This window comes from Gracilinanus agilis, chromosome X, assembly GCF_016433145.1.
Source record: "Gracilinanus agilis isolate LMUSP501 chromosome X, AgileGrace, whole genome shotgun sequence".
NCBI classification, from domain to species: Eukaryota; Metazoa; Chordata; class Mammalia; order Didelphimorphia; family Didelphidae; genus Gracilinanus; species Gracilinanus agilis.
The window spans coordinates 78,683,608-78,695,571 of record NC_058136.1 but is presented as its reverse complement, the minus strand read 5'-3'; the positions used below and the strand labels follow the sequence as shown (position 1 = coordinate 78,695,571).

Sequence of the window (11,964 nt, the reverse complement as noted above, 5' to 3'; positions counted from 1 at the left end):
GTGATGTCCCTTTAATTTCTATCTAAGATTTCACCACTTCCAAGTGATGGCTTTTCTTCAAATGCTGACTTCTAATTGGGCACTATAATATAACGGGTTTGCTGTGCTTTCTAAAATGGCCTCAGTCTCCCATAAATTATTATTATCATTACTTACGTCTCTCATTCATTAACATAGCCTAAACCTTAAAATTTAAGAACTTAGTACTAATATTTTAAGTTAAATATATTGGAGGAGAGGAATAGAGAAATATGAAATAAATATTACTTCAAATAATAATAATCTCAGTTGTCAAATCTTGCAAAAAGGAGCACAGACTGATTTCATAATGTAAACAACATTAACGAAATTTTAAAGTAAAATTGTGTGGATCTTATTTTTCTTGGATATTTCCAATTTAAATAATTAGAAATTTCTTCTCAAGTTAGTGTAGTTAATAAATTGGGCAATATTAATCTCAGTCTCAAAATAAAAATGATTTAAGGAAAATTTAGACTGAAACTATTGACATTTATAGGGAAAAAAGCATTAATACATTTGACTTCCAACTAGTTATTTCTTGTTAATAAATGCAAATTTTATAATGCATTCAATATTTTTTTATGAAAATCACAATGATTTCCTTTGGGAAGATCTTGTATTCTTGCTTCTTATTTGTAGTGCTTCTAGTACACTAGAACTTGGCTGATACATTCCTTTTACATCAATATGTTGGTAACTGGATGGATTTATCACTAGATTTGGAGGTGCTGGCATCACAGGATAGTGACTTGAAAAGTCTTCTTGATTTAATAATTCTTCACTATATTGTTGTAGAAGCTTTTTATTCATTCGTATCTGTTGGACACAGCTTATTAACTGTGAAAAGAAATTTCAAATTAGTGACGTTTTAGAGTGGAATGGTTTTTTTTTTAACTCAAATCGCATTATTTTTGTTTGAAAATGAAATGTCAAATAAAATGAAATGTTTTTCAGAGGTATTATATTAAAGATAGCTGACGTATGAACAATTAGATTTTAAATCAAGGAAATAACATGCAATTTTCTAAAAATTTAGATAACACACAAAGCATGTAATAACAGAAAATATATTTACTCTAATGATAATGTAATGATAGTACTTTTTCCTCTTTCTCTTCTTTACCCTCTCCATCATACCTCCCCCACTCTACCATGAATAGGTTTCAAGGCTTCAAAAAAGCACTAAGGGCTATGCAATGGAAAATAAGAGAGTTGACCAGGGTCACAATGGTTAGGAAGTGTCTCGGGTCAGATTTGAAGCTAGGCCATCCCATCTGCAGACCTGGCTGGCCCCCATCTATCCTATATACATATACCTACATACATATATTTGTGTACACACATACAAAATTATTTCAACATAGGCTAAGGATCAATAATACTAAATTAAATTGAAGATCGTTAAGCATCTTCAAAAACATTATTTAAAATACTCTTGTTTACTAAAAAAAAGCTTAACTGCTAACACAATTAGCAGTGAAATCTGTGAGTCTCTGGTAGTAGAAACACAATATACTGTTTATAAGTAAAGCATACTACCTTCTAATCGTTATTTGTATTTTAAATATCTAAATAAGGAGTTTGATAAAGTCTATACAATAAACTTACCATCTGCTGTCTTATTGATACATCATTGTAGATGGCTTCTCTGTGCTTAGCATCGCGTTCCTGATCAGCTTGCTTACTTAAAGCCAAGGAATAAATTTGAGCTTCTGTGAAATGTACATTTTCTTTCCGCTATAGCAAAACAACAAAACAACCATAAATCCCTAAGTTGATTTATTAAATCAAATCCTAAATATCGTTTTAACTTAGAAGTTTTCCCCATTGTATCAGAGATCCATTCCCAGGAAGACCAACACTTGGCTAGAATTGATCCTTTCTTTTGTATCCATTATTAAGTTAAGCCACTTCCCAGTACCCCAACTCTGGCTACAGCCTCTTTCCCAAGCCTGCTTGTAACCAGTCTTGTGTATATTTGCTGTACTTAATTCCCAAAAGGTATATAAGACCCTTATGTTCTATTATTCTTTGGAGAATCATCTTTGGGGGTGCATTCTCCCAGAGACACTGTATCCAGGGTCCCAGAGCTTTGACTGTATTTGGTATTAAGTGCTTGACTATGGCAGCTGAGTCTTGAACGCCCTCTCTCCATAAGTACTAAGTACATAAGTAGGCTTTCCCTAGACACCCAAAGATGTTCCAGGTAAGAAGTCTCTGAGAAAAACACTCCCTTGATCTCTTCCCTTATTATCTGATTATCTTTTAAGCTGGACAGTTTACTCCCTTCTCGACTTTGAGGCATAGGGCACGACCCATCTTGGGTCCAAAGTACCAAATGACATGTCATCCCACCATCATTGCATCTCAAGTCAGATAGGCTCTGTAATCAGGAGGGTATAAGTACAGTGATCCCTCACCTATCATGGGAGTTACGTTCTTGAGACCCTTGGGATAGGCAAAAATCCACAAAGGAGTAGTGTTATATCTGCTTTACAAACCCTTCCTATTATTCTATAAACCTTTTCCTTACTCTTATTAACCTACAGTCACTGAGCCAGTCAGCACCCAGGATACAGAACACAGTGCTATGGTTGGTCACATTTTATTCCATCAGCCAATAGTGTACCACAATTAGTGTAACTCCATGATATAGAATTACATGTTTTTTTAAAACCCACAATACTGTGAAGATTTGATAAGTGAACTGCGATATAGTGAAGGGACTGCTGTATCCAAACTCTATCTTCTCTATATACTCTTGCCTCTTGCCCATTTGACTTAATTATTGTATTCAATTAATAAATTTTATTTTTATGCTAACTTTTGGAGGTTGTCATTTCCCATAAGGATACCTGTCCAGATCCAGGGTTTTATTTCAAAGCTCTTCCACATTACTATGTCCCAAAGAGGAAAAAGTAGGTTCAAGCTAAAAGGAATACACAGGAGGAGAGGCAGCATAACTCCTCATTGCTTTGTTATTTTCTCTCAGTATAAAGTTTTCAAGAAGTTGCCTTTAAATGTTAAATCTTTATTAATCTATACCTGGGATTTTAGAACAAGCAATGCTGTTACTTTCCCAGGGGTAGATGCTAAGATGGTTCAAATGATGATAAGTGATGAAAAAATGGTTCAAAAATGCCTTGAGGCTGTCAGTGTAGTTCTCTGACCAAAAAGGGAGAGACTATTCTAAAATTTCTCAGTTCTCTCTGCAACCCCAATGTGACATCTTTAATCCCACAAATAATTAATGTTATACAGGATTGTCACCACCAGGAAGGAGAAAAGTGAAGTTTTGTCTCTTAAAACCTTTCCCTTCATTCTCACTCTATATAGTCTTGGGGTGGAGAGTTTCAATCACACCTATCCTACACACAATTCAAATAGGCTTTTTATTGGTGCATAAGAGCCCACTGTAAATAAAGAGGAAAATCTTTGAATTTACTGAGGTAGGTAAAATTTTGACCTTTATAAAGGTATTGATTTTCACAAATGTAATCACAGAGAAAATGATAATATAGGTTTTTCATTTCAAAGCTAGCCTGACAGTAAAGGAAATGAAGTCCCTCCTTCTAGTACCAGCTCAGAATAGTCTCCTAGCACGACCAGAGACTATCAGGACAAAATGTACCAGGAAGAAGTTGGTATTTCTCCTAATTGAAATGAGTAAACAAATATGGAAGAAAGGATCAGAATGGGAGTCATTAGATAAGATACTTTTATCTCATAGGGATAATTTGGTATAGAAATTATATCAAACTCAAAAGGGAAGCAAATAAAGGCAAATATAAAGGAATTTGTGGATACAGGAATGAGGACATGAATATAGGAAAAACAGCAACAATAATAAAAAATCCTCCCTAAATCAAGGGAAAAAGAAGGGAAAGATAATAATGGGAATTTAACCAAAAATCTTTTATTACTTCTGAAGACAACTGGAATATGATTGAACAAACAGTGGCACATAAGTGTAAACAATAACAAAAATCATTTCTGAGATGAAGCAGAGTGAAGGAGAGCAATGTATGAGGACATTATAAATTAAGCAGCTATTTAATGCTTATGAGTTCTGTTCTAAGTGATATCCACAGAATTTCTATTTGACTTATAGTTGAAACCTATGTAATGTAAAACTATGAAGATGAGATTAATCCTACCCTGCCTATTTTTAGATTAAATCACCAAAAGTGTAAACACCAGCACTTAATCTTCAAGTGGGGGAGGTCCTAAGCAAAACTTTTATCATGATTGGTACACATAAAATAGAAGGAATGCACAGGAAGTGATGCAAAAGAAGTGCTTTTATAAAAGGGAGTTACAACTTCCTGTGGGACAGTTCTCTCTCTTCAGCCTAGAACTGGACCTGGAGGAGTTCTGGCTGAGACCTTGGACTGCTTTATATTACTCCTTAGAACTACACATGTTGAGTGGAAAAGGCCGACTCCCTTAGCTTCCTTAGAGGTACAAGCCTCTGAGTAGGAGGAGGCCCCCTGGTTAAAACCCTTGTTAATTGACTTTTAGAGTAAAGTCAAGACTTGACACATAATCTAGTTCATTAAGTTAGATCTCTTACTCTACCCCTCTTCTCATTTCTCTGCTTTCACTCCTATATTTTATAAATTGCTAAAAATAATTTTAGAATTAATATTTACTCAGTTCTTGGCGATCACCCCTTTTAATATTCATTCAAACAAAATCATAATCATTTTTCCCTTTACATTGTGGAAACAACTTTTTACTCTTTACACGACAGAGTAGAAATCTCCTCCATTAGTTTGTGCACTCCTTAGGAACCGGAGAGAGGGGAATTTCTTTTCTGTTTGTACCACCAGAATTATGTTTAATATTTTTTATTCATTCACTCAAAATCCCATTCAAAAATGACAATAAGAAGCATGGAAATAAAAAAATTAAAATTTACTCCCTTTAGCCACTAAGCAAATCAGCAAAGAACATCTTAATATAATATAGCAACAAGAATATTTTTTAAATCCTTTAAATTATATTAGAAAATTATGTTTAAAAGTGCATGTTGGTAGACAAAATATACTAAAGCAACCAAAACTATACCTTAAAAATATTATGAGATGAACACATTTTAAAACAAAATGTATATTTGATGAAGTTGAATATGAAATTATATACAAAGGAAAGAAGGTAGAAAATAAGCACAGAAAATGATTTAAATGAAAAGGGAGTAGGGAAACCATACAAATGCAAAAAAACAATAAATGGGACAATTCAAGATTTAGAAATACATGTGAAAACAGACAATTAAAAAATAATTTTAGCACAAGATTCCAATAAGTCACACCCCAAAAACTTTGCATAATTTTATTAAATGATAGTTTACTAATAGAATTAATTAAAAGAAAATCAGAAGAATTGTATAGGAAAGCTAATAGTGAGGAGAGATAAAGCAAGATAACCATTTAACTTACAACAGCTGAAATGATATCTTCAAGAGGAAGAATCTTCATTGATTTCATATTATTGGTTGCTTCTGCTACTTTTTCTTTGCTCTGGTTAATAAGATCCTGAAAGAAATGAATTATTTCAAGAATACACATATATAATTGTATGCAGTTACAGCAATATTCTAGAATGATCAACTGTGACATATTTAGCTATTATCAAGAATATAATGATCCAGTACAATTCTGTGGCACTAACAACAAAGAGTGCTATCTACCTTCAGAAAAAGAACTCCTAGAATCAGGATGCAGACAAGAGCATATGATTTTTCAGTTGCTTATTTGGATTTATGTTCTGTGATTTTGGTTTTATAAAATTACTCAATTATAAAAATTAACCACATGGAAATATGCATATTAATACATGTTTAACCCAGATCAAATTGCCGCCTGTGCATTTTTTAATTTAACCCATACTTCTTCTTAGAACTGACAGAAGAGTGCTTAAGGGCTAGTGGTTAAGTGACTTGCCTGGGGTCACCTGTCCAGGAAAGAGGCCAAATTTGAACTTCATACTCCACTGTGCTACCCAGCTGTCAAAATTATTTGCTTAAAACACAGGTTATCCTTTTTTTTTGGACATATGAAACCATTCACAACATGGACTTTTTTCACCTTCATAGACTTCTTACATGTTATTCCCTTCAATAAACTCTATAGTCCAGGTGGTCTACTTGCTAGTTCTCCAATTCCATCTCCTATCTCCTTGCCATTAATACTTGTTGGCCCCTATGCCAGGAATGTATTCTTCTCATTTTGGTGAAAAGAAATTCCTGGCTTCTTTCAAGACTCAGCTAAATTGCACATCTTCTAGAGACTTTTCTGGTGCTCTCTTCTGCCCACAATTAACAAGTGGTTTTACATTTTAATTATATCTTATTTTTCTCTATCAATAAAAATTTACCCACTTCCTCTCTAACTCTTTCTCCACACCTGAGAATGTAAGAAAAACAAAACCTCCTTTACAAATACATATTACTTAAACAAAACAAATTTCTGCAATGACCATATCCAATAGCACTCTTCTGAATCATTCACTTCTCTATCAGGAAATCAGTAGCAGATTTCATCATCAGTACCTTAGAATCTGTCTTCATTTTGTATCAAATTTTTGTACATCTTTCTAAGATTCTCTATATAACTCTACTTCACCGTTTCTTTTACTATTATAGAATTCCATTACATTTACAGACTATAAATTGTTCAGCCACTCCCCAACTAGTTTGGAGTACCCTTTAGAGTCCCATTCTCTACCATCTCAAAAAAAAAACAACTATAAATATTCCTATACGCCTTAAGTTAGTATTTATTTTATCACTTTATTCCATGGTACATTCTTTTATTATTCACATTTAACAATTGAGGAAATTGAGACAGTATGGCTATAGTACTTGTTGGAGGACCTGAGCTAAAATTCTACCTCAGGATATGTGATCCTAGACAGGTCTAAATATCTAAACAGTCTAAATATCTAAACTCTCTAATTCTTACTATCCCTCAACTGTAAAATAAAGACATAATATACCTACCACCCAGGAAAACTGTGAAGATCAGAGAGATGATTTTTTAAAAATGCCCTTAATTTTGATGAATTCATCAGTTGGTCTACTTGAATAAACTGGCAGATATGATTCCCAAGTCACAATTATACATAAAATATACATATATGCAAACTATATAAACACATATGACTATATAATGCACACTGTAGATTTTAAAAATATTCAATGCCTCCAAAGTCTAATATTTAGGGTTAGGTTCCAACTTTACAACACACATGTTGTGAACATACACATATATTTATATTGCCTCTCAGATTTGAATCGAAGCTCTTTGTGATTAGATATTTTAATCTCTGTGTTTATATCCCAGGTATAGAGGACCAGCTCTATATGGTAGGGGTCCTGAGTGGCGTTTTACGGCGTCGGATTGCTAAGACAGGAAAAAGAAACTGAGAACAGCCGAACTAGAGGTTAGCCCATGCTGATCCCACGCTATGGGATTTTTGACTTTATTTTATACTGGTTTCAAACAAAGAACACAAAGAAAGAATCACAGCTGTGAAGAGGGTTATAAATCATACACAATTCATTAAAGCCTAAAAAATAGAGATATGGGTGCAAAAACAAGGGCCAAGTTCCAACAACCAATTAGTAGGGGATAATTCCGGAAGCAGAAATAAATTTCATGGAGATGTTTACTAATTGCGTTCTGCCTTGATTTACAGATCTGCACCTGGTCAGATAGTCTGGACTAAATTGTCCGGCTCCAGTCCTTATCTAAGTAATATATTTTTTAGGTTTCAGGTTTCTTAATTATCAAGGAGAGAAATTGTCAAGGAGAGGAATTGTTAACTCAGTAGCTGCTGGTCTGGTTAAGGACTCAAAGCTTTCCAATAAGAATGTTGAGAGAATGTGGGGATCTAAAAATGAGTCAAAAGAGGAGCCTCAGATTTTTACCTTAGATGGTCCATTCTATCTGCATCTGACATGCAGTGCAGAAAAATCATACACGCAGTTTTACTTGCCGATGATTTTGTAATGGGATCCAGATAAAACATCTATTACAGACTCTGTTTCTCTAAATGACTCCTAATAGCCTCTTGGAGGGGTCAAGTTGTTTTTGGATTAATCTACCTGCTGGTACCAGAGCTTTTCAGGGCTCAGGTGACCAGGACCAAACACAAAGACTGCCTCAGCCTGGATTGGTCACGTAGGGAATCCAGATAAAAGGCCCTAAATTTGACCCTATTTCTCCAATTGGCTCTTTACATATAATGGCTTTCAACACCCAGGCTAACACTTTTTAAAAAAATCTTTACCTTCTGTCTAGATTCAATGCTATATGTTGGTTCCCAGGCAAAGGAACAGTAAAGGCAATGGGGCTTAAGTGACTTACCCAGGGTCATAAGGCTAGGAAATGTCTGAGGTCAGATTTGAAACAGATCTCAATCTCTGAGACTGGCTCTCAATCCACTGTTGATTTTTAGTGAATTATAAGCTCAGTTAATTAAAAGTGATTTGATACTCAAAAAAAAAATTCCACAACCTCCACTACCACTATGTGTAACTGTATCCATAATTTCTATTCCCTTCTGAGACATACAAGATAGGTAAAATGTGATAACCTTTTTATATGACATGATGGGGTGGGGCAAGAGGGTTGCATAGCTAAATATGAGAGCTCTATCATAGGAGATACTTGCCTTTGTGCCAGGACAAATGTAGCAACCATATGTGCTTTGTTCCCTTTCAAAAAAAATTAGCATCTACCTGAATTATAAACTTGACTCGTTAATACAACACTAATCCATCCTCGAAATTATTTCAACCTTTTAACTGATATCTTCTTTATAAAACTTAGTCTTTAAAGGCTAAGCTCTAATGAAGATTTTTTCTTGCAATAAGTTTCACTTCCTTGTCAGACCTCATCTTTAGTATCATGTTGAATTTCTGGCACTCATTTAAAAAAGGATATCAGCAGAATGTCCAAAGGAAGGCAAACAAGAATAGAGAGAAATAGAAAATGAAAATATTTAGCTTAAACAAGGGGATACTTGAAGGAATGATGGTGTCTTGAGGTTTTTGAAGGGTTATTATGTGGAGAATGGAATAATGCTCAGTGTATAGAACCAGGAATTAATCAAAGATGTCCTTTTAGGCTGAATATTAGAAATAATATACAATTTAAAGGATTCAAAAGTTGGAATGAATTGCTTTGAGAGAAGTTTCTTTCTTTGAGACTCTCACCCAGAAGCTTGATCACAATTTACTATAGTTATATTACTGAATTGTTTGAACTAGATGGCTATTGTTCAATTCTCAAAATGTTTTTCAGGGAAATTATATCATGAAACAAATGTCAATAGAGTACTAAAATAATTGAAAACAGATAAGAAAAAAATAAACAATTAGAAATCTGACATATTAAAAGTCTAAGGGCACAAAATACTGAAAATAAATAGAACAAGTTGTAAGTTTTAGTCAGTCTTGAAGCAGCTGGATTAAGAAAAACCTCAGGAAAACCTTAAACTCTCCTCATTTATGAATTGAAGGGGTTAGATTTGATGACTTCCATGGGTTCCTCTAGCTCTAAATTTATGATCCCTTTTATGTACCAACAGAAACAGGAGGAGGTAACTATTCATCAAAATTGTTTTGTTGGTTTTTTTTAAATAAAACCCTTACCTTATGTCTTGGAGTCAATACTGTGTATTGGCTCCAAGGCAGAATAGTGGTAAGGGTAGGCAATGGGGGTCAAGTGACTTGCCTAGGGTCACACAACTGGGAAGCGTCTGAGGCCAGATTTGAACCTAGGACCTCCCATATCTAGGCCTGGCTCTCAAATCCACTGAGCTACCCAGCTCTCCCCCCCACCCCACCAATTGTTTTGAATGCTTTATCAACAAGAACCTTAGTATTTTGTTTAGAAGTTGCAACTATAATAGTGCCATATTTTGACTTCAAGCAACAGGGTTTTTCTTAAAGGTAACAAGCACTTATGAGTCAAAAATGTAATCATAAGCTACTTTAATTAAACATTAAATGCACAAAATAAAGAAAATAAATATTAACTACCCTTCCACAGTCACAGGTTCAAGAACTAAAAGTTTGAGAGTTTTGGACATCTCAACACACTACCCTCACCAGCAACAGTTGCTCAAGAGTTTTTAACCAAGTTCCTACCATATTCTACAAAAAAGAGGATTAGAAATTAATTAGGGGCAGCTGGGTAGCTCAGTGGATTGAGAGCCAGGCCTAGAGACAGGAGGTCCTAGGTTCAAATCCGGCCTCAGACACTTCCCAGCTGTGTGACCCTGGGCAAGTCACTTGACCCCCATTGCCTACTCTTACCAATCTTCCACCTATAAGTCAATACACAGAAGTTAAGGGTTTAAAAAAAAAAAAAAAAAAGAAATTAATTAGGAGCACTGTCATTTCCTATCAGCACTCTAAAGGATTCTTGAATTCAATTCAAACCTTTTTTGTAATAATATATGGTATATAATATAAGGTATAATATAATAATACAAGGGTATGAACCAGAAATTAACAAAGTTCACTTCTGAAATTAAATAAAGATTACTTAATTTTGCCTGTTTCTTAGGGGCATCAGGATCTCATGACTTTAAAAAAAAACCTTCCCCAGCAGGTATACAAAATAAATGGTTCTTTGTTTGACAGTGTCCCTGAATATGGATTATTATTTTTTAAAATCACCTAATTTTATCCTCTCCTCTTAATTTTCACTTAATTTATTTTTCTTCTCCTCATGTGGCTCATAAGCCAAATTGGGCCACTTATGTTACCTTTTAACAAAAGAATACTGGATCTAGCTCTAACTAGATTGGGAAAACCAACTGTTAAAATTTTTGTGTAATCACTTAAAACTTAAAAATTGGCATAAGCTACAAATGAGATCTTGATTTAACATTTTATTGATTGTCCAAGACTTAAGTGATGAAGAAAATGTTAAAAATGCTGATTTATATATTTACATATAAATTTACATATAAATAAATGTATTTTATTTTATGTGATTTATATATTTTATATATTATATATTAAATATATTCATATAATTTATATCACATAAATAAATAAATATATATGAACTATATATAAATGTATATTTGCAAATATACTCCCCCTTTCTTGGCCTTTTATGCTTTTCCTTCTATCATCCTTCTGAATATTAAACATTATATTTTGTGGCTTTTCCTTGTATCATCCTTCTGAATTTTAAACATTATTACAAAGTCAATGTTAACAAATGACCCTAATCACTGCATTTATATTTTCATATATTATCTTGGAAACTTACTTGGAAACCAACAGTTCTTGGAGGGAAGGGCCTCCTTTTAAAAAATCTATGTCCCTAGTCTACAAAGAAAAATTCTTAAAATGTAGGAATTTCATTCATGTTCATTGTTTGTCTTCAAATACTTTTAAATTTCAGTATTTTAGATTCATATCTCATTTTTCAAAACTTACTTCCAACTGTGGATCACTCAGTGATGAGATGGCTTCCATATCAAAAGGAATAAATGGAGGCTCAGAGCTAAAACTGACAGAGGGCAAAGTGAAATGCATAGAAAGTCCCTACAAAACAAAAGAGAAAAATAGTTTTCAAATATTAGGATTTGGACTTATAATTTTAATACATTGAATTTTAAAAGAAAGCAATATTTCAATCATATGAAAATTACTTCTCCATACTTGGACAAGGGAATGTTCATTAAAAAAGGCAAACAGGATAAATGAGATTTTAAAAGGAAGAAATAAAGAAGTTATAAAAAAGAAGAGACATATTTGATCCCTTCCTGTGAAGAACAACCTTCTTGGAAAGTATGAGAAGGAAAAGGTCAAGTACATGCTGAGAATTTTTTGAAAATGAGATTCTTCCTGAAAAGGAAGTTATCAAAAGGTAAATTCTTTTTTTGGGGGGTGGGCCTCTTACTTGATTAGTG

General features: G+C 33.6%; 1 protein-coding gene across 1 annotated transcript in view; it reads right to left on the bottom strand.

The window, feature by feature from the left end:
* Window positions 1-609: 609 nt before the first annotated feature.
* The window catches only part of LOC123253803 (transcriptional regulator ATRX-like), a 101,191-nt gene continuing 89,836 nt past the window's right edge, over window positions 610-11,964 (bottom strand). Inside the window, exons 31-34 of the mRNA XM_044682939.1 lie at window positions 11,489-11,596; window positions 5,463-5,558; window positions 1,630-1,758; window positions 610-858 (exon numbers count right to left, since the gene is read on the bottom strand). Of these exons, the coding sequence (XP_044538874.1) occupies window positions 610-858; window positions 1,630-1,758; window positions 5,463-5,558; window positions 11,489-11,596 (582 nt within the window). The remainder of the gene's footprint in view (window positions 859-1,629; window positions 1,759-5,462; window positions 5,559-11,488; window positions 11,597-11,964) is intronic.